The 23,590-nt window shown below is 45.7% G+C and overlaps 1 protein-coding gene across 2 annotated transcripts in view; it reads right to left on the bottom strand.

Annotated features, from left to right (window-relative positions):
- Positions 1 to 23,590, bottom strand: part of Ubr3 (Ubr3 ubiquitin ligase) — a 170,354-nt gene that overhangs the window by 79,283 nt on the left and 67,481 nt on the right. For both annotated transcript variants that reach the window (XM_070532285.1, XM_070532286.1), the window contains exons 14-18: positions 17,732 to 17,898; positions 14,798 to 14,945; positions 12,938 to 13,036; positions 5,633 to 5,903; positions 2,966 to 3,256 (exon numbers count right to left, since the gene is read on the bottom strand). In XM_070532285.1, coding sequence (XP_070388386.1) covers positions 2,966 to 3,256; positions 5,633 to 5,903; positions 12,938 to 13,036; positions 14,798 to 14,945; positions 17,732 to 17,898 — 976 coding nt within the window. The remainder of the gene's footprint in view (positions 1 to 2,965; positions 3,257 to 5,632; positions 5,904 to 12,937; positions 13,037 to 14,797; positions 14,946 to 17,731; positions 17,899 to 23,590) is intronic.

The following is a 23,590-nucleotide window of genomic DNA, read 5'->3' as shown; positions in this document are numbered from 1 at the left end:
GAAGTTTTAATTGCATGTTTATTTACAAAAGAGGGCTTGAATTCCAATCAAATTTTGACATAAAAGAAGAAAATTGTTCATAAAACAGCGACTGTCACTAGAAACTTCCTGCAGCGTATGTCTCTCCCTCATGGCCCTTGCGAGTCCAATCACTGATGAAAACCGCACTAGCTGCTCATACCCAATTCCTATCGAACGGGCCGCCACAGTAGCTTTGACGGCGAATCTTTCACGCGAGCTCCCGCTGTCATAGTCTCGGCGCGCACCTTCGCTGGTGTCCCTGCATGCCGCAGCTCGCCGCGATGAATAAGTTGCGGAAAGAACACTTTTTGGGCACGCACAGTTCTCGCAGTGTAGCTCCAGAAACGAAGCGAGTCCTTTGCGCTTCATGGCCGGTTCCCGGACACGAAGTTCTGAGCGTTGGCATGTTGGGCAAATCGCGCCGCTCACAAGAATGTTGAGCGCTGTCAAATCAGTAATGAATGATGACACCTCATCACATGCTCTTTGCTCATCTTGGAAATCTCCAATCTTCATTTCCAACGCACTCGCGTATTCTAAGGCCGCTTCAAACTCGCCGGAGGCATTCGTAACACGGGCGGGATCGGCGCCGCTTGCGCTAGGCCTAACCGCCGTAGCGGCCGTGGATCGAGTTGTCGCTGGTTGAGCCTTTGCCTTAGATTTCCGCCGGCGACCTCAATATTTGCGCACCGCACGGTGTTTCACTCCACGATGACTGCGCTTGCTTGGTTGCCGAATGATCGTCACCGTGAAGCGCACCTCGACGAAACATGGAACCAGCAAGTAGGCTTCGCCACATGTACGCGCATGATGGCCAATGGCGTTTCCGGCTTCGTACCACGTGATTGAAAAATCGGTCGCAGCGCTCGGAAAACGCGGCAATAACATGCTTTTCTTTATTATTTCTAGCGCTGTAGACGCCCAGGCAACCGTGGCGATTCAGAGAATGAGGCTTGGCTGATCTCCTCACGCGATCCGCAACAGCGAGGAACCGCGCCATGGCGGCGGCGAGACGCTCGAAGACAGCATACTTTCGGTTTTTTAATAGCCACCTTGTGCTCTTTAAATGCATTTTTAATCCATTTCTCATTTAAATTCAGCTTTGATATTTATTTTCATAAAAGTAGAGGTACTAAACTTGACAAAACAAGTAAAAACCAAAAATGGATAATTTTTGAGAAAAACCGCGATTTTCGACCTGCATCTCCCCTTAACGCCTATGGCCACATTGAGTCATAAGGCTGGACACTGTGACATGCGGAAATGCGGAAATAATTAAAAACACTGTTATCAGAGGAATACCGTATTTACTCGCATAATGATCGCACTCGCGTAATGATCGCACCCCTAAATTTTGTCGTCAAAATTCGATTTTTTTTTATTCCCCGCGTAATGATCGCACCCCAAACTTGCCGCAGCGATACGTCGTGTGCTAAGTCTAGCTAATAATGATCGCGCTTACCATCTGTCGAATGCTACGCGAACGACTCTTCAAGACAAGCCAAGCGGCCTGCACGCACCAAACATTCTTAAGTAGATGCCTCATTTCATTACTTTCGTCACTTTCCGCACATCTATGACAAAATGAGGTACAACCAAACTTGCCTTTATTATGGGTTGGCTTTATAATGGTTGATCTCAACAAAAACAATAAAGGCGCATTTCGACTCTTTTCATCTGCTTTTGTACTCGTGAGCACGCAACAAATCGCGCGCGGCAATGATAGTAGCCACGTTTACTTGATACGATAAAAGTTCACCCTATTAATACGCCGACGCTTGTAACACAGCTAAGATATTCGCCCACCCTTAGCGGAAACGTGCCGTATTAGGATAGTAGTGAAGACAGATGTCGCAGTTTCCGCAGCACGTCACCCATGCATTTCTATGTCACTGGCAGCTAAGCGCGCCCACCTGTTTCTGTCCCCTCAAAGTGGACATGGCTACGTTACTGCCGCAAACTTGCCGATATTAACGATATTATTCATCACTGATACGGAAGAAACTGTTTCAATACACGTAATGTACTCACGAGAAGAAAAAAAAATCGCGTTCGGCGCGCTCGGCTTGCTCCGCCGGCCGCCATTTTTGTTTTGGTGTCCCGCACCCGCAATCTCGCATCCCGCAGCAAACGCGGGGCGAAAAAAAAAATTTTTTTTCGCGGTAAATTTAACCCGCATAATGATCGCACCCCTGAATTTGCGTCAATTTTTCTGACAAAAAAAGTGCGATCATTATGCGAGTAAATACGGTATGTGCAGACATGCTATCGATGGTTGTGCAGTTTAACTTTTTGAACAGCGAGCAGTCTGAATTGAGCAGTCTTGCGGAAGAATGAAGCACTTGGCACCTGCTAGGTTGTCTTTCGTTTCTTGAAAGAGTAACCCCCGCCTGCTCTTCTCTGCTCCCTTAAGCATATTTTCCTCCACAAGTACCGAAGAACCTAGCATTTCCTACAAAAATTGCTGAAAGGAACTCTGACACTAGTATCGATGCAAGCTGTAAGTATGGCAGTTGAGCCGGAATTGGAATGATGGGTCTTAGGAAATGGATTTTGCCTAAACCTTGTCATTGTGGCTTCAAGCGGCTTTGTGACTTGGCAAACTGATCAAGCTCAGTGAACCACCGAGTTATAAATGCCACAATTCGCAATGGGTCTGCATGTGCACAGAGACTTAATGCCTTGGCATGTTTGACAAAGTATGACCATTTGAATATTTAGAAAGATAAAGCGCAGAAAATAATGCCACAAGAATGATAAAAACCACAAGCACAAAGTTCCCATGGCAATTTTTGTAGCAAACTTCACACCATAGCACATCCACCACGCAAATAACTTTTGTCTTATTAGACAGAGAAAAATAACTATGCTACACTGGCCAGAAATTGTTTCTTTTTACTAAGTGGGCTGGGTCAATGAGGGCTAACAATGTGCACACCCTTACCAGCAGATGCCCTTGCCCTGCCACCACCGGTAGTAGGTACCAGGGCAGTGTTTGTGGCTGACTCTGCAGTACCAGTATCATTCGGTGCAGGCAGGGCTGGTGTGGAAGGGTGCGACGGACCAGCCAGAGGTTGGGCGTAAAAGGACGGCGGTGGAGAACTGTAAAAGGCTGGCACCATGGTGCCAGCTTCAGGGTTTACCGGAACCAGCGCACCAGTTTCTGGAGTTGGCGAGGAAGGGGGAAGAGCCAGTGGCTGGCCAGACGGGGGCAGCTGGGGCGCAGTGGTGCTGCCTGCAAGTAGAGAGCACTGAGCCTTCTGCAGACACCCATTAAGCTGCACAACGAAGATGGCTACCCATTCTGCATTCTACCCATTCTGATAGCGTATGCAACATCACCACTCCCCTGGTTGAGCGGCAGGAGACTTGAATTGCGAAAAAGGTATTCGGACTCTTCAGATGCAATTTTCTCGTAAACTTAGTATTTTCTTGGCAGGAAACAAGCGTTGTGACATTTCTGGAATTGTATTTAAAGAGTCCACATCGACCTAGTTTGCCTTTAGGGCCCCTTTAATTCAGCTGCAAAAGGTACAAACAAAATTTCAAATGTACCATTTTAAGTTTCGTCATTACGAAGGGCATTAAAGGTGCAATAGTTCAAAATAATGAATGAGTAGAAAGCACACTTTAAACGGAAAGAACACTTCAACCGTGCTCTTTTGCTGTGAAAGCAATAATGATCTGAAAAGCAGGTTTTCTAGTGTACGTAACACAGCCAGGCCAAGACATTACCAACACAGTGTATTAAAGTGGCACTGACATAATATATTCGAGGATTCTTTTATTTAATTTTTTTTTAGCAATTTAAGACACTTTCCTGCTCATAGAAAAGCAGCAGTTCTTGGGTAGTCTAGTAAATACTTTTCTTCCTATCAAAAAGCACGCTTGATACTAAAGTGTATAGTATCAAATTAAATAAGAAATTTCCTTGCCAATGGTACTATTCCCAAACAATGTGTTTATTAAAAATAATTTGACAAAGAAATATCTAAACAAAAGTTTTGTAAAAGAAAAGAAAAAGTTATTAGAAACGTCACTGTTGCTTTGCACAGCAAAGCCTTTAAAAAATGTTAGACTATGCATTTTCAACGCAAAATACAAGTGCAGTATTGCATAAAAATATCATCATTCTATGTAAAAAGTTTGAGATAATAAGAAAACATTAACACTAGAGACTAGCCCTAGCGCAATGCCAATGCTGGCTCCCGACCATCTTTTCATGCAACACTTGACTCACTGCGCAGCCGCCAGCAAATGATCCCAACAGCAAGTTTTTAACAACCAGCAGATAAGAACTGTGACCTTTAGAATATGCAGGATATCTTAACATCGGTGCATGGTAGCTCTCAAGCAGTTCAGCGAGGCAATTGAAACTCCGTTGGCTTTAATCAATGCCACATTGGACCTGTAGTCATTGCAAAAAACCCAGGAAATCGAACGGTAGGTGTTATTGCATCCATAATTTCAGACGTTCTTATACATTGATTCTGCGGGGTATCGTGGAGGTGCCGCGAAAGCGTCCAAATTATCCGGCATGTTAGAAAAACCGGGCTTCCGGAAAATCGGTCGTTGACTGTACTGTGTCATGACATCATGACACAGTACCTTCCAGAAACAAAACCGAAAGTGACTAGTTTACATCTACAAAATGGTGGTTTGCAGCTACAAGAGACGCGCAAGTTCACTGATAGACGTTTTAAGAGACATCGTCTTGCACTTTGTTATTGACAGTGCTTCAAAATGCTGAAATATTAATAAATACATTTTCGTTATTTTTAGAGCAGTTAGATCACCGCAATAAAGTAAAGAAAACGCTAATTCTCGCATGGCATAAATATACCTCACTGAGTTGTAATGCGCCACAGCTGTGTAGCCAGGAGTGTAGAAATGCGAGGCAGCCAGAGCCCACTATCTGCCTGCAACAGATATCCGTGCGATATCTGTCTGAAACAGGTATTTGTGCTCGCGCCGCACTTGGACGCGTACCATCTGTCCCATACCTCGCGCATCCGTAGACACGCTGGCACCAGGTTGCACGTGCCGCCAAGTATACGTGTAGCTTGACCTTCGCACATGTGTTCGTGCTTTATGGAATATGCACTGCTTTGGTTGCCCTCCCCTCTGTCCACATCGCATTATCATTTCAATCGGTCCTGTCAACCCGGATTAATGTTGTATCGATAGAGGCAGCCCTGGCCAATGAGGCGCCCTTTTGCGAAGTGCGGCATTTGCAGGCTGTGTGTGCGCATCTCCGAACCACCGATGTTGGGGAGCACTCACAGTGACAGACTCCACTACCACACCAGCCGGGGTGGCCCATCTGAGGCACTTTTTTGCACCGAAAACAAAGTGAAATGCTTTCTTGGGTGACATCAAGCACGAGAGGCTCCGCGGCATGGCGATATGGGGCATTGTGTGGGTCTCTACACTGAATAGATTGAATATTCGAAAAATGAATAGAAGACAGACGATTTGTGAATCGAATTATTCAAACATTTCCTATTTGATTCGGGTATTTGAACACTCCTACTTTTTGGCCAAGGACCTCGGCAACCGCGGAAACGAAACCGACCAACAAAGAGAGCAATTGAGCTGCTACACTCCTTACCTGCGTCATGTGCCTCTGTGCCGGCAGTGAGCTCTGGAAAGCTGCCACTGGCCGATGGGAAAAGGAAGGCAAGGGCATCCTCGGCCTCCTCGAGGAATTCATCGGGATCCTGGTCGACCTCCATGTCATCAACGCCCGATGGAGTAAGAGCCAGGCCATCCGGCAGCATCACTGTCTTAATGGTGCGCAGCGCATTCTGCACTATGCATGTCTCCGGAAACCAGTCCAACAGTGACAGGTCTGTCACTTCAGCCACCGATGTTAGATCGTCCTGCCAGAGATGGAGGGGACATGATTCATTTCATCAACCCATCATTAATATGTGTGTAAAAGCACAGGCTGCCAAACATTTTTGCTTTGCCCTCATATGACTTAGCCAGTCTTCAAAAAGTGGTCCTGGGTTGTCGTGTGTGAAATGTGCATCTAAGAATGAATGCAGACAAATGGTCCTTCAGTAGACATACATGCATACATAAAGTGGCCTCAAATGTTTGTTACATGGAAATGAATACAAGGTAAATATGCCTCGTAGTGAAGCTTCCATAGAAGTCCAAACATTCAAAACATGGCAGTCCATCAGTGGTTAACTGGGCATAGCGCCACCTACGTGAAAAAGAAGTTCTTCCAATGGAACAAAGATTAAAAAGGAGAATTGACGGCTTCTTTGTTGTCAAAGGTACGAAATTTGATTTTGTGGCCTGCCATTAGAGCTGTTCATTAAAATTCCCCACCATTCAACTTGATGGATGCTTCGAGCTTTAGTGTGAAAAGTGATGCAGCAAAACATCAGCCATACGGGTGTCGAAATCGCATCCATGCCCAGAACACTGTTTCTTGGCAGATCGAAGAAGCTCTAGGTTCTAAGTGCTGGTCGCATCATCAAATGAATCAGCAGTACGCTCTGGCATTTTTTTTTCTTCATCTTTTTTAATTAGACCCTCTGGATAATTTACGGATTTCGTCAGTTCCGTCAAGGTTGAACTAATGAAAGCCGACTGTACTAGAGCTGATAAATTATCAGGTTTGGCACCAGAAGTCCAAATCAATATGGATGTGCTTTTTTTTTTGAGTATTTGAAGAATACATGGCAATGCATGCGGACTCTTGAAGTGTTGTGAACTCAATACAATATAAATGTCAGCAGTACACAGTTTTATTTGAGGTTTACAGGAGATATTCTCTATGTTCTTGCCTGGTTTTTATAAGTAGCAAATAAGATAGTGTCTGGATTTGGCCTTTACAATAAGCAGACCAAAAACATTCCTTCAATAAGCAATCTACAGACAAGTTTTGCTCAGGCTAGCTAGCGTTCATGAACAGAAGCAGTAAAAAAGAAAAAGCCTCTTCTCTTCATGGGCTGTATTTTAACATAATCCAATTCACTTTTCATTCTTTTCTCCTTTCTTTCTCATTGGTTTGATGTGGCTGCCGTTATTGGTGGGGTTCGCTACTAAGTGTAAAAATAAATTATATGGTTTTATGTGCCAAAACTACAATATGATAATGAAGCACGCCGTAGTGGGGGACTCTGGATTAATTTTGACCACCAGGGGTTCCTTAAGTGGGGGACAGGGGTGACTAAGCATAAAAATTATCAAAAATTTGAGCTTTGTAAAATTGCATTTCCGGATTCTGCATCTATTTTTCTCTAAATTTGCCAAGTTTCCTATCTCATATGTCAACATTTAAACCATAATATATTAATTTTAGAACTATAGGGTGGGCAATTTGCTTGTTTTCTTCATTCTCTGAAATACTAATTTTCCACAACCAGCAGCACCTATCACAGATAGAATATTAATTTTTTTTTTTAAAGCATGAAGCTAGATGTCTGGAGCACACAACACAGGGAGCAGATTTTTAAGAAATTTGTTTCACAGTTGTTTTAAATTTTGCTTTTGTGTGACCACTGCATGGCCATGTGCAAAGAACTGGAGTTAAGTCTGCTTTAAAGCAACAAATAATGACCCAATCATGAAAAGTACTTCCATTATTGTGTGTCTTATGCTTTCTAGTATATATATATGTGTCATATGTATATTTTTGTGCATTGGACATTCCATAGCTCAAACACAAACGAATTTTTTTTTAATTATCTTACAAAATAATGAACCTACAGAAAAACAATAGTATTTTTAGAATCGGAATAAGAAACTAAAGAAATCATGCCAACTATTATCAAATTCTTTTCAGAAATAAGGGAAGGTTGCTTTAAAACCCATGTCCCCCCTTAACATGCACCCAACGCACGGTACAAGGGTGTTTCTGCATTCTGTCCTCATCGAAATGTGGCCGCCAAGGCCAGGATTTGATCCCACAACCTCGGGCGTAGCGGTGCAACATCATAGCCATTACACCACCATGGAGAGTGCCACTAAGTGCAACACAATAAGCAAAGAACGATGGAATGTGCAACGGAACACTGCAAAATAAGGGCAGTGTTCTGCCAACCCTATTGTGATAAGCATCCCAGAGAAAACACTGGATCCCTAACGCATCCAAATCATGTCGCAATGTCCGTGCCCCATTTCAAAGACAAACAGGACAGCCGCTGAATGTTCCATTCTTGGTTATCCCACCACAGATGTCAAAAGGATACCGCATATTAACTTTTTTAGGATATCCCACCATAGGCGTCCCAAGGATATTACATATATGGGCATTTCTCTTTTCAGACAAGAATATATTTTTTCTTCAAAAAGCTTTGTTTTTTGGATAATATGCAAGATAATTATGCTTTCATGTCAATTAAAATTACAATTTGAAGCTATCATGTCTGTGGCTTGTGTGTACGTCGTACTTTGCAAATTTTCTGATGCAATTTACTTCAAAAGTTCAGTAAGTTCAATAAGTCACTTGTGCTTGGTGGAAGGACTAGAAGAATGACGAGTATACTGCACTTCCACACATGTGAATGCATGCATAATGTGTGCACACAATGTACAGTACAATCTCAATCATACGATCTCAGGACAGCGAAAAAATTTGTTTCACCTGAAGCTCACATCACCTAAAAACGTTAAAAAAAGAAAACGGGAAATTAAGGGGGGACGTGGCAATGAAATCGCTAATGTGCTGAGAATTTCCAATGTAATACGGTCTACATTCTTTACAACGGATCCGCATACAACAGACTTTCGGATATAACGGACCATATTTCCGCCTTACCCCAGTTTGTTCTACCTGCTTTATTATTGCAACGAAGTTCTCTTTTTTTCATGGTCAATGACATAAATATATGGTGCCGCGAACAAGTCCAAAAAAGGTTGATGCCGTATATTTACAGCGCCGTCTGACGGTTAAAAAGTGCGCCAATTTCCTAACTTTTTCTTTTCTGTCATGCGCTGACACTATGTGGGAACACAGGGAATTTTTTTCGTGCACCTGCCTCTCTCGGTCTTCGTTGCATGGTTTGTTTTAGCGCTAGTTCGCTCCCACGCATCTATATACTACCGCTCGCACATTGGCGCGTGCGCGCAGGCGGATGGCGGTTTGGGATTTGTTCTGCAGACGGTTTTGGCTTCTTACGCTTGCAAAACTGATGGCTATCTCATTCCTAATCGCTTAAAGGGTGACCGCCTCTTTCTCACTCGTTTAGTGCTCACAGGGGTGCGCATAGAAAGTATGCCGCCGTGCGTGCGTTTCTGGTGCTTTTTTTTTTTTGTGACACTAGCGAAAACTAATTGCCTCTCGTTGGCCATAAGATAAAGATTACAGGAAGTTTGTCACACATGCTTTTTTGATGGGCACACAACCACACAGTTTTCTTGAGGGTGCGCACCTAGAAGGTCGATTACACTGTGGATGTACATATTAGATATTAGTGTAAGAGCAGGAACATTTGAGTATTGCGAAATATTCTTGTGTGTGAATTTTCAAGGCCTTGAACAATGTGTATAAATATGCATCAAATTTTTAATTCTTGTATGTTTATTTCCTTTTTTATTGTTGTTATTCATGAACGAAGAGTGCATATATATGAGAGTAAAATATTTTTTCTCACTTTAGGGTCACCCTAGAAAAAGTGCACTAATTTTTTTTTCAGAATAAGTCCCCAAGAAGAATTGGAGTCAGTAATAAAAAAAAATCGACCCTGGGCGATCACTTATGGTGAAAAAAATCGACCCTCAAAGGGTTAACAAACCGTGCTACAACGAACTATCGGCTACGGTGGTCGAACTTAGCAGCAATTTTTTTCAAGATCGGACATATGAAACATACCATATTTACTTGAATCTAGGCCGGCCCCGATTCTAAGCCAACCCCCTAATGTCCGAAGCCAGAAAAAATACAAAAACTTACCTCAAATGTAGGCCGAACAAAAAAGCGAGGACAGTGTTCAAAATGAAAACAGTGTTTATCTATATATTTATTTATATTATAAAACACCATGTAATTAGAACCTCAATATGCGATTTCAATATAACGAAATTTTGCTTGTGCAGCGAAGGAATGCCGAGACAACAAAACCGATGCATATGGCCAAATGATTGAATTACAAGCGGCTGCTTGCAAACGCACCTCTAAAATCATGCACCGCACAACAAAAGCGACCACCGCAGGGAAGCCGTATCATGTTCTGCATACAGTCCAAAACTGCGATAAGATCCTATCGTGCCCTGCGCACTTTGTGCTTTAGGTGCGAGTGAAAGTGTATGAAGGTGAGAAAGAAAAATGATGGATTCACGCATGAATGCCACCTCTTCATGTGAACAAAGGTAATGAAGGGGAGGAGAGCGCGCTCGCGGTAACACGATCAAGCGCGGGCGAGAGGCAGGGCAGGCAGGAGGAAGGTAATAAGTTGGTGCGCTTGGCTGTGACGCGACTGAGCACATACATATGCAGCCGCGCACCCTGCTTTAGAGCTGATCTGCAGCATGTGCAAAAAGTGGACATGCGTGCCGAGACGGTGTGGCATCATGTAACCTGCCTATGCACGCCTTTAGTATTGCAGGCTGCTTAATTTCAAGTTTCAGTGACCCGTTGGAGCGAGAGGCAGACGCAGCATTTGCTCCCCATTGCCAGCACATTTAATGATAGCGTTAATAGTGTTGTCCCAGTGTGGGCGACGCTATCAGCCACAGGGGCAGGGTGCATGTGAAAGCATGGCTGGCTTCACTGAATTTGTACCACCTATTTGAAGATATCGTCGACGTGCCATGAAAGTGGCAGGGGCATTACATAGACCGAACGGCATCACTTTGAATTGATAAAGACCATCAGGTGTTACAAAAGCAGTCTTCTCGCGGTCGAGATTGTCCACGGCAATCTGCCAGTAGCTGGAGCGAAAGTCAATAGAGGAGAAATAGCGAGCACCGTGGAGGCAGTCAAGGGCGTCATTAATCCGAGGTAGGGGATACACGTCCTTTTTGGTAACCCTGTTAAGGTGCCGATAATCCATGCAAAAGCACCATGAGCCATCCTTCTTTTTGACCAGTACAACGGGTGACGCCCATGGACTATATGATGGTTCAATAATGTTCTTGGCAAGCATTTTGCGAACTTCTGCGTGAATAACTTGACGCTCAGCTGGTGACACTCGATACGGGCGGCGATGAATAGGAGGGGCATCGCCGGTATTAATGCGATGTTTGACAGCTGTAGTTTGGGCCAAAGGACGATCGTTAAAGTAAAAAATATCGTGGTAGGAAAACAGAACGCGGTAGAGTTCACGGGCGTGCTCGGACGGCAAGTCGGGCGCAATCATTTTCTGTAAGTCAGCGGTGGTACAATTTGCCGACTGCGATGGTAGAGGAGCATCGGATGAAGTGTCGTCTACTGCAATGGATGCTGCTGAGTGATCCGCGAATGAGCACAGCTGGGTCAGAGACATCCCGCGTGGCAGCACTTGTGTCGTCAAGCCAAAGTTGACCACTGGCAGGCAGATGCAATTCGCCGTAATAGATAAAACTGTATGACGTACTGTGATCCCGTGTGTAAGGAGGACGTCTTGCATAGGAGCCGCGATGTAGTGACCGTCGGGGACTGGTGGGGAAGACACTAAGTCAACGTAGGTCAGTGCCGAAGGTGGCAAGCGAACGAAGTCGACGGAACTGAGGCGACTGGGGTGTGGTTCAGCAGGATCCAGAACAGGCAGGTCAAGGCGGAGAGTACTGGCAGAACAATCGATGAGAGCAGAATGTACGGAGAGGAAGTCTAAGCCGAGGATGATGTCATGGGGACAGTGGGCGATGACTGTGAATAGCACGATTGTTGAGCGATCCGCGAAGGAGACACGGGCGGTACACATACCAATTACGGGGACTGTTCCACCATCGGCGACACGGACACCAGGCGTCGTGGCGGGCGTGATAATTTTCTTGAGCCGGTAACGAAGGTCAGCGCTCATTACGGACAAATGCGCCCCAGTGTCTATGAGTGCAGACACAGAAACACCGTCGACTTGCACGTCAAGAAGGAGTGGGCAACATCAGTAGAGGATTTGGCGGCGTAGGGAGCAATGCAGCGTCACTTCGAGGCGCTGCATCGTCTAGTTTTCCGGCTGGGAGCGGCGTCCGAAGGGAGTCGGCGAATAGGAGCGACGGGGCTGGGGAGAGCGAGATTGTCGTTGGGGCGAAGGCGAACGAGAATAGGAGCGGTTCGGTGCAGGAGAATCAGCGGCGGCGTTATTGGAGCATGCGGCATAGAGACGAGAAGGGCCACCTGGGGGGCGAGAGTAGGCGGTATAAGTAGACTGGGTCGGGGAACTCCAGCGACTGCGACAGTGCCGAGAAATGTGCCCGATTCGACGGCAGTGGAAACAAATGGGCTTGTCGTCAGCAGTGCGCCATTCAGATGGGTTGCGGAAACGTGGTGGGTAAGAAGGTGCGGGATGGGGCTGAATCGAAGAAGCCGGGCGGGTATCAGGACGATGGGCCGAGCAGATGGTGTGAAGACCCATGTTTTCGAACTCTTGGCGGACAATTGCCTGGATCAGTGAGACCGTGACTGCAGATGTGTTGGTGGGACTGGAGTCGAAGGCAGCCGGATAGGGGGCCTCAATCTCACGCCGGACGATCCTGGTAACATCGGCAGTGTTGTTGGGACGAGGAGGTCATATAAAATAAAAGGTCATATTTTAATACAACGAAGTTTCGATATAACAAAGCAAATTGCCAATTTTACCTACTTTTTTATATCGAGGTTTAACTGTATTATGTTTTTTGGAAGTGGAGATGGTACGGCATCCTAACAAGGCATATTTCTTCAAGGGCAGCCTAATAAGTAAAGCGCCGAGCTTACAGAGTGCAAGCTAGCTGCTTGCCATTTCACACAGTACACGGCAGAAAGAAGCTTTGCACTCACCTTCTGAGAGACGGAGTGAGGGTGAAACTGCAGGGCCATCTCCAGCAGGTAGACAGTGAGAGCCAGTATCTGCTCGGGAACCTCCGGGTCTTTCAGGGCCTACAAGAGATGCAGAGTGCCAGCATTTGAAGGGAACCGAAAACAGATCAATTTTCTGTGGGCAAAAGAAACAAGCACAACAAAGCAAAAAACCACACAGCCTAAGCAACTCCCAAGCCAATGACTTCACTAAGAAGCTCCACTGCTGTGTACTTTTTCACACGGCTTGTCGACTCACAAATTATAGGGACAGATTCACAAGGGTTAACCTTGAACCTTGTTGGTATGGGATTGTAATAGAGTGCAGTCCACTTATAGTGATACCACATATAACGACACATCGATTATAACAATGAGTTGACTTCAGAGTATCAACTTATGCATTAGGGTCTATGAGAAAAAAAAAACGGTATATAATACTATGTTATTCACTGCATATCTGATATAACGAACGAAATTCTGCCTTTTGGGCAGCATTTTCCATGCAGATTAATCATGAAATTTGCGTTGCTAAGTTGTTTTTAACTGAAACAGGGCAAAAAGTTTGCCTACGCGAATTTGTATGTGCCGCCATTAATGCACAGCACACCCCACTAGTCTGCCAATTGCAAAAGCCACAGAGAGCATCACAAGTTGGCGCAGCATCTCACAAGATGGCGCAAGCTGCTTCGCCACTGAGTGTCCAGAGAAAAAAAAAAAAAAAGGCGAAGCAAACCGCACTTGCGCTTTCTTTTTACAATCTCCCTCTGTGAGCGTGGAAATGCGCTGCGGAGGCAGCAGTCAGTGCACCGACAAAGCGCAAAGCTATGTAGCTTGGGGCGAAACTGTAAATTTCGCAAGACTCGAAGTAGGAGCTCGCACAGTCGACGATTCTGAAAACCACGAGTGCCGTCACGATCCTGAAGGCTAGAAGCAGTGATCATGTTGATCAACAGAAACGGCGGACTTTGTGCACCAGGGCAAAACCCCTATGTGTAAAAACAACATAGTAGCAGCCACTGACATTAGCAAACTCTGGGAGCACATCGCTACTGGCAATAAAACAGGCCGTGCTTCAATGGAGGAGTTTCTGAGTGCAGATAGTGCTGCCTCTTTCTGCGAAGAATCTCCAACACTGGGCTGCCGTGATCATTGTCATGACACAGACGGCGGCGTGGAGCGGCAGAGGCAACGACAGCAGCAGCAGTGACGACGACATTGACAGTGGCCCGCCTTTAACACTGACCACAACATTAACGCAAAGTGCACTGTCGTCGATAGAGTCACTCATCGATTTCATGCAAGCTAAATTATAGCTGCCAGTGTTTGCACAGCCGCTATGTGATGCACACCGTGGTGGTGAACCTGACATTTCCGTGAAAGCAAGTGCAGATTTCTATTTCAGCGTGCCTACGCTTGACACGCTGCTTAGAGGTATAAATTAATGTTTCGTTTTTCACAGCCTACTTTCTACAGTGGCAATTTTTTATCGCAAGTGGCAAATTTGGTATCGGAGCTATGAAGGTATGTTTAGCAGCTTTTTTTTTTTCTTTGCTTATGGCAGTCCAGATATAGTGACGATCGGTTATAACGATCGGATTTTTCGTTCTTCTTGATATTGTTATAATTGGACTGCACTGTAGGCATAGAGTGCATGAAAAGATGGGGATGAAGAGGCAGGGCACATCACAAGCGCTATTTGGCAAGCTTAATAACCACAATGAGGCCCAAGAACCAAACAGCTGGAACACTAACAAGCCCACAGGCTACGAGAGCCAGTTCTGTCGGAGAAATCTGAGAATTTGGTTTCATGCACACAGAAAGCCCCATTTTGAGACTGACCTTGAACAAGATGATGAAGAGAGCAGCCTGCATAGTCTTGCACTGTAGCAGCTTGCGGGGGTCCACCAGCTCTGGGTGGACAGTGCGTGGCAGTCGGTATGGTGGCCAGGGTGTGGCACTTCCCTTGAGCCGACCAGACTGGCGCATGCTGCAAGGACCAAGCCGTTTCACTTCGATTGCCTCAGTTACCTCACCCACTAGAGGTCACGATGCCCAGTGATAAGGCGAGAGGCTAGAAGAACAGCCAAACACATAACTTCACAAAACATCTTGAAGTAACTTTGCGATACCACCAGCAATTCAATCAGCGTTAAAGCAAATGCACAACTTCCAGAAGGAAATGCAAAAATTTGGAGGGTGCTTAAGCTTCGCCTTTAAGAGTGGAACACGATAGCATTCCAGGATCCCTGACTGCTTCCCATGCTACCAAGCAACTGCAGTGCATGTAACCGTAATGTTTACTGGGAAACGCTCGCGGCGAACGCTATGCACGAAGGCGGGTTTTCTGGTAGAAATGCAGCCTCCTGAGTGGGCCGCGATGCAGTGGAGGCGAGCAACATCAATAGGCATTGCAAGGAAATGGGCGCAGCACTCCGTGGCCTCCGACATATTCACACGATGGCACATGCAAATGGTAGACGCCGTGACTGGTCTATGATTGGTAGAAACGCTGGAAAAGGGGTTTCTTTGAGTTTTCACGTAACAGAATTATGTTATCTCATATAGTCAAATTACAATCCAACACAATCATGTCTGTAGGTTGTGTGTAAGTCGTACTTTTTGACTTTTCTATGTATTTTAGCTTGAGAAATTCAATAATTCAGTAACTTTCTTGCGTCACATGAAGGGCCTGGGTATAGGTGGTTCGCAAATCTTTTTGCCAAAACAACGTCCGAAGCCAACGCCAGATTTTCTGTGACACGGGGAACTTAACGTTATCGTGTTAATACAGTGAACTCTCGTTAACACGAACTCAGTTAAGCCAAATTCTCGCATATAACAAACAACATGGGAGCGTTCATATGGTTTTCCATAGACTCAATGCAAAAAAAATCTACTTATAGGGACCCTGAAACGATTTTGACGATTTTCTACAAACGTACTGAGTTGTTAGAGTAGGTCCTTCTGATCATTAATTGACGCATCTAAATGCTCTGCGTAAAGCATGTAATTTATCATAAGGTTTTAATGATGCACATCGCTGCCGATCGTAGCACACTGCATGGCAGAATTTTAAGCCTCCCCTACCCATATGACGCAAATCACGCATGTAACGTCAGTGGGGCGAGCTATCCGATTGGCTGTCCAGGGCGCGTGATCGATAATTTTTCCAACTTTAAGGTAAACAAATGATGTTCGTAATAGCTGAAATCTTAGTTAATTTGTTTTTATAAAAAGACAGTAACATAAAGGGAATGTACAAGAACAATTTTTCTGTACACTTAAGCACTTCCAGCACCCAGCAAGTGTCGTCTGCTTGTGTTACAACGTGCTCAGTCTTTGATGAGAGCTCCATCGTCAGTGTCGGTCTGTCTTTTCGCAAGCGCTATGGCTCGACTTTGTTGCATTGTGGACTGCAAACGTTGCGACTGGCAATATGCCAAGCTACGACATCGTGTCCCTCTGCAAGCCAGTAGATGAGCGGACTGGCTACAGCGCATCGGACTGCCGCTATTCGATCGGCGCCAGGATTTGCGCGATTGCGGCCATGACTTTACACCGGAAGATTGCTAACACAATAGTGTTTCGCGAGTTCGGTATTAGGGTAAACACAAGCGCAAAGGGGACAGGGCCTGGCCATGTCCCCTTGCGTGTCGTTTCATGGGATGAACAGAAGCGCAAATGTGAATTGTCTGCACGGTGCAGCCACCTGGTGGCATAGAGCTCAACCAGACACAGTAGCAGTAACAAAATGTATTCTTCTTTGCTGCTTGTGTAAATTTTTCGCAGGAGTGTAATCGTTAACACATTGTTTTTGTAAATGTTTAACATTTTTTACACTTGGTTAGAGCAATATTAGCTCTTTCTTTGGCTGGTTAAGCTCTGCGCCAACAGGTGGCTGGACCGTGGAGACCGATCAGGCAGCTCACGTACGTCTACGCTAAAGTTCCTTCATCAGCTTGAGTTTATGCTGCCACCGTTCAGTCGAAACGTTCCACTAGTGTGGTTGCTTGGGCTAGTTGGTTATTCATGATCAAAAATAACGTACAGCGCAAAGGACAAGGACAGTGATAGACGACATACACAGCGCTGACTTCCAACAAGATTTTATTGCGTCGCCACATCGTGTGTATATATACAAGAAGAGGCATGCGCAGAAAATATACGACAGTCACAGGGGGTGTCCTAACAGCAAGTCATTGAACTAAGAACATGGTCACCAAAAAAATTAAGCATTACGATTACTATCTGTTTAGAAACGCAATTTCAACAGGGGTCAGCGCAATTGAGGGCGCACTAACGCACGCAAGTTAGAAGATACGCAAGTTTTAGCGAGACACTGCTCACAGCTCACCAGGGAAATTGTGGAAGCTGATTTCATCAGAAAACTTGGCAGTATGTGCGTTAGTGCGCCAGTTGGAAGTTGTTGGAAGCGGATGTGCCCACTCAGCGAGAATCGTTGCGGTACAAGACGTGGACGGGCGTCAAGCTTGTGGGGCCCAAGCAACCCAGCGAAGGTTTTTTGTGTCCCAAATTTCAGATGCTCTTACACACAGACTCTATGGGGTACCTGGCAGTGCCGCGAAAGCATCTGAATTATCCTGTCAGAATTACCGTTGCTGTTTCCCATCGCAGTCCTAAAACAACAATGCGCATCTGCACATTGTCATTTTAGCACAGTGATGGGAAACAGCAACGAAATCGAGCTGGTGGGCAATGACTGCTACGTCCTACCTCCAAACTTAACAAGTGTAAAAGCACAGAACCACTCACAAGTGCATGTATCGGTCCATGGATGCCTGATAGTCCTTGCGATGCACTGCACGTAGCTGGACGTGCACAGGATCATACTCTCGCTCCCATACTGAACCTTGAGGCACATACATCCCCTGCAGCAAGTTGCCGCCGGCCTCAAAGTTTGGTTGCTTGTACAGTGCCACCTGGGTGTAGAACACAGGGCAGGCAAACGGTCACCAGAAGCACAGTAACACCAGATCCTGTGCTCCATTTTGCCACAATTTAGAAACAAATTTAAATGAAAGTGAGGGGCTTAATGTACCAAGATACTACATAATGGGTTATGAGGGAGGACATAGTGTCCAGCTCTGGATTAATTTTGACCTTTTTAACCACTTCAGCACCTTGATTGAGCTGGGTTTGTCCACCCGTTTTAGGAAAAAATGGTCAAGGATGGGCTGAGCTCATCGTTGGTACTTTCCATTTTCTAGAAATACCATGAACGAGTGCATTTTGTCTCAGTACTTTGTTGTGCGTCTCTTAGATGGCAGAACACAATCTGTGGGGCAGCGCAAGCAGGAGCAAGTTTATTCAGGCAGAGAAAATAAAACAATTTGGCAACTGAGGTCTTTAAATATGATGCCACCAGCAGCTTGACCCTTGTTGGCTTCTTCACAAAAAAGCAAAGCAAAGGGATACATTCGGCAGAGATATGCCTGGTTGGGAACAATTGAATTAAAGGGGCCCTGAACCACTTCTTATCAAACTGGAGAAATGCATTTTAAGCTAAAAGAGACTATTTTATAAATACTTGACTGCAAAAAGTACTTCAAAGCCTTCAGCAGAAGTTGAGTTATTGGCAATCAAACACTCCTTTCGCAGTGCTTTCACTCTTTCTTCAGTGCCTTGCACTGTGAAGGTTACGGAGGAGCAGGGTGTTCCAACAACGCTCCACCTACTGAATGTCACTGTGGCATGCAGTTCAAGTTTGATTTTGAATGTTAATGTAGATGCCACTACTTCTGATTTTGGCATCTACAATGCGCCAAACGTAAGCCAAACACGGTTGTCCTTGGTGTGCCACAGTGTGCTTAGCCATAAACTTGTCACGACACGCCATGGTGGCCGCGCTATCTATGCTACGTAGCAGACCGCAGCTACATGCAACTGTAGTGCACATGCACAGCGTCTGCTCTGTGGAAAACAGGACTGGAGTGTGTGCTCGTGCTTATATGCTCCAGTCTGCGCATGCTACGTGGTGTGGACCGGCTTTTGTCCTTCCCCACCTTGACTGGCGAATATTAGCTACATCCAACTTGTGCATTTTGAACCACTGTGAATAGCTCAATTCGAAACGAAGTCTGCCAAGGCATCTAACCAGAAGCAACCAGAAGTGAGTGTACACTGGCAAGCGTGTGTGTGGTCTGACCTTAAGTTTCGCGTGGTTCGAGGCTAGTTGAGTGTTGAAAGCTAGTCGACATATGCAGGACCCAACAGCTACGACACCGGTAAGCAGGGTGGCCGAAGTTTAATTCCTATGCAGGTGGCCGCAGTCTGTAACGATCGGCCTGGGGGGGGGCTGGCGATCTTCAGAGAAGCGACCTCCGAAGCCTTCCCACCCTGGAAGGCTTCGTCCCTTTACAAAGCGATGACTCGCTTTGTAAAGACGACAATGCGCCGCGTCAACAGCCGTACGGCGCTGGTATGTCTAGACTCGGTCGGCGGACCAAGTATTCTTAGTGAAGTCACTGTCACCTTCACGGTTTGATTGGAGCGGGGGAACTCCTGAAAGAAGATGTTTTGCGGTGCGGTCTCACGGGCACCAGAAGAGGTCACAGTCAATGGACAGACGCAGCGGCCACTGACTGCAGGGTCAACTCTGGGATCAAGAGGCGCCTGCTCGGATCAAGGCCTCCGTCTGCGAGAAACCCTCTCACCTCGGTGTGTTCTGTGAAACCTGTACGGAAGTGAGTGTGTAAACCTTCCCCCTGAAAAGCGGGTCAGCTACGATGACTTTGGACGCTCCGTTTGGTCAAAGGTTGACCGACCGTTTTCCCTCACCTAGGGATTTAGGGAGGACAGTGTGTATTTAAGCAGCCGTTGTCGGCTGTTCAGTGTGCATTCTCCTCCACTCATGCTACGAGTGATGAACTGTAACATTCTCATGTAGATACTGTAAATACCGTATTTACTCGCATAATGATCGCACTCGCATAATGATCACACCCCTAAATTTTGTCGTCAAAATTTGATGTTTTTTATTTCCCGTGTAATGATTGCACCCCGAACTTGCCGCAGCGATATATCGTGTGCCAAGTCTAGCTAATAATCTTACCATCTGTCGAATGCTACGCGAACAACTCTTCAAGACAAAGCAAGCGGTCTGCACGCACCAAACATTCTTAAGCAGATAACCCATTTAATTCCTTTCATCACTTTCCGCACTTCCATGACAAAAAAAAATGCTACAACCAAGCATACCTTCATTATGTGTAGACTTTATAATGGTTGTGGTCAACAACAACAAAAAAGGCGCCTTTTGATTCTTCTCGTCTGCACTCGTGGGCATGCAACAAACCGCAAGTGGCAACGATAGCAGCCACATTTACACTGATACGTTAGAAGTGTACCCTATTCATACGCCGACACTTGTAACACAGCTAAGATGTTCACCCACCCTTAGCGGAAACATGCCGTACTAGGATAGCAGGGAAGAAAAATGCCGCAGCTTCCCCAGCATGCCCGCCATGTGTTTTTATGTCACTGGCAGCTAAGCGCGGCCATCTGTTTCTGTCCTCTCAAAGTGGACATGGCTAGGTTATTGCTGCAAACTTGCCGTTATTAACGACATTATTCATTACTGCTATGGAAGAAACTGTTTCAATGCACGTAATGTACTCACGAGAAGAAAAAAATCGCGTTAGGCACGTTCGGCTTGATCCGCCGGCCGCCATTTCTTTGTTTTGGTGTCCCGCGCTACATACAGCGGCAGCCGCCTATTTGTTGACCTGTTGTCATCCCGCAGCAAAATGGGATGTAAAAAAAAAATTTTTGTGGGGAATTTAACTCACATAATGATCGCACACCTGAATTTGCGTCAATTTTTTTTTTTTACAAAAAGGTGCGATCATTATGCGAGTAAATACGGTAAATCTCGTATTCCTCGTTCTCGATGAGAACAAGTCTCTCCCTACAACAACGTCCTCAGCGTGGATGAGTTGGACGACGGCATGGGCCAGCTACCATCTACTTCATGCCCGACCCCAACCTTACAAGTCTAGCGTGAGCAGACGATAATAGCCTTGTTCCGGAAGTATGTAATCAGAATCGAAAATCGAAAGCAGATTTTCGGTTACTTCAGCTTGTTTGCTAAACTTCGTCACTAAATATACAAAGTAACAGTAGAAAGAAGCGCACTGATCCAAGCACCCTTCTTGTTTGATGTGAGCTGTTGGCCGACAGCAGCTGCATATGGGAATTTGCTATATTACGAAATAAAGCATCCGGAAAAGAGTGACGAGCCGGCTACTGGTGAAAAGAGAATGTTTGAGAGAAAGGTAACTTCCCGCTCCACTTGCGAGCTCCACGTGCTGCGCATGTTGTAAAACTTGACCGAGATGTTAACAGCAGCGAATGCTATCCACGGACTATGTTTTTTCACTAACCCCAAGGGGTGGTTCAGGACACCTTCAAAGAATGAAGGATCTGCAACCAAAATTTATTTTCTTATACTTCAGTTATTTCTTAAACTTCAGTTTTTATATAATGTTTTAAGATTTGAAAAAAATTCATCAGCCCTTCCACTCTGTGAAGAAGGACGAGCAGTAAAGCTATGGTATGTTTTACCTTAACTGACGCATGTACCATATCTATTTGAATCTAGGCCGATAGTATTTTTCAAATCATATTCCGAACTCTAGGATCGGCTTAGATTCGACGATTTTAAAAAATGCGCCAGTTTTTCATTGAAATTGCTAAATATAGTGCATAGCTAGCACCACCTAGAAAAGTCAGTATTGCAGCCGCTACTAGCCATGCTAGTAGCCAACCGTACACAAGCGAGGTCGCCATTTTGACCTGTGTCGTGTCGGCCGTATCGGTGTCGGCCGTAGCGATGGCACCAAGCAGGAGATGCCACTACAGTGCCGCTTTCAAGCAAAAAGTTGTGATAGCCATAGAGGCATCGTCGAACTTTCAAGCCAGGCGGGACTTCGGCGTCGATGAGAAAAACGTCCGTCGTTGGAGGGGACAACGACAGCACCCAGCAACTTTTTGCGTGCGCCGTTACGAGGATGGCATTTAGCGGACCAAAGAAAGGCCCGTCACCACGAAGTGAAGACAGTTTTGGCCGACTTTGTTCCAGTTGCATGGGGGTGAGCAACTGGCACAATGCTTGCACATACATAGACAACTCCCAGAGGAGCTACTGCATGAAATTTTTTCTTCATTCCGCCAGTGTGTTTGCGGTCGTGGTGTTGTGGTGCTCAACCATCTTTGCTGCGGGGTGTCGTGTTTATGTTATCGAGAAGTCCCGATTGTTACATCCGCGGTGTTCTCGGATAGCAACATTGTTGCTGCTGTCGCACCTCGCCCATCTTCAAGCGAAAGTGATGACAACAACGATGTGGAAGTGCATGACGGCCCTTCATTATCTGACGCAGCACTCGCTTTGAGCGCATCATGCAAGCTTTCACAGAGATGCAGGACCTCATGGACAAACTCGCTTGCGGCCTTACCGAGTTCGAAGATGTCATGGACAGGCCACCACAGCAACAAGTGAAGATCGCCATTTTTTTCAGCCTACCCACAAATAAAGCCTGTGTGTGTTTGAGAGCATCGTGACGTAGTTCTTTTCCGACCGATAAGTAGCTTCTAAACTGGCATTGGCAGTTAATTCGTACATCGTTTAGTGCATGCTTAAACATTTTTCCCGGCCAACTACGTATTAACGAGGTTTGACTGTAGCACAGTTGAACCCATTTATAATGAACTCTATAGTTCCGTGAAATGTGGGCGTTGTATCAGTAGATAGTTATATGCGGAAGTTATATGCGGATAGTTATATGCGGAAACTCCCTTTATAATGTGCATAAATTACCGACACTGAGGACACTTAAACATCCTCTAAAGAATGAAATGAGGCATCATAGCTTGTTCAAAATAGCACCCGGCTGGTTCCGATCACCTGCCATTTTGAATATACGAGCACAGCCGCTGCTATTTTTTGTTCGATAGCTTGTAATATGTTTTACTATTTGCACACACGAGTGGATTCTACATATGATAGCGAAGCATTCTAGCTGGCTGGAAGCGGGAACTACAGCGGCTTGCTGGTATTTTGCAAAGGTCTTGCCGCTACGGCTGCGGTGTCAGCCGCTTGTGCGCGAAGCGCTATGAAGTTTCAATTCCTGAGTCACTTCAGTCAAAAAAGTATGGTACGAGCGGTAGAATGCCACTGTGAACGTTTATCAGCAATGATGTTAACGAAGCATTGATGAACTGCGATCTCCCAATAACCACCGACTCTTTGCAGCTTTGCGTAACAGCAGCATGTCCTACCGCGTTCAAGCTGACTCAGGCCACATGACTCAGCAGCAATGATAGAGTTGCAACTAGAGTTGCGTTGGTCCCGATTGGTCTAAATTATCTAAACAGGCATAGTGTACGTGCTACCACATGGAGAACTATGCAAAAATGAGGGTGCCACTGTCATGGCCTCCAAGATAGCACCAGCACGTGCGCCCATACTATCTCGGAGGCCAAGGCAGCCATACTGCCTCACTCTGAAGCATGCTGGAGACATGCCTTGAGAGTACAGTTACCGTAGCATGGTCAACAGCACGTGGCTTTTTTCGCGGCTTCTGAAATTTGTGCGTTGTGTTTGCTCATCACTGT

The sequence above is a fragment of the Dermacentor albipictus genome, chromosome 1 (assembly GCF_038994185.2).
Source record: "Dermacentor albipictus isolate Rhodes 1998 colony chromosome 1, USDA_Dalb.pri_finalv2, whole genome shotgun sequence".
NCBI classification, from domain to species: Eukaryota; Metazoa; Arthropoda; class Arachnida; order Ixodida; family Ixodidae; genus Dermacentor; species Dermacentor albipictus.
The sequence above is the reverse complement of the archived record's forward strand: the minus strand, read 5'-3'. Positions and strand labels throughout refer to the sequence as shown.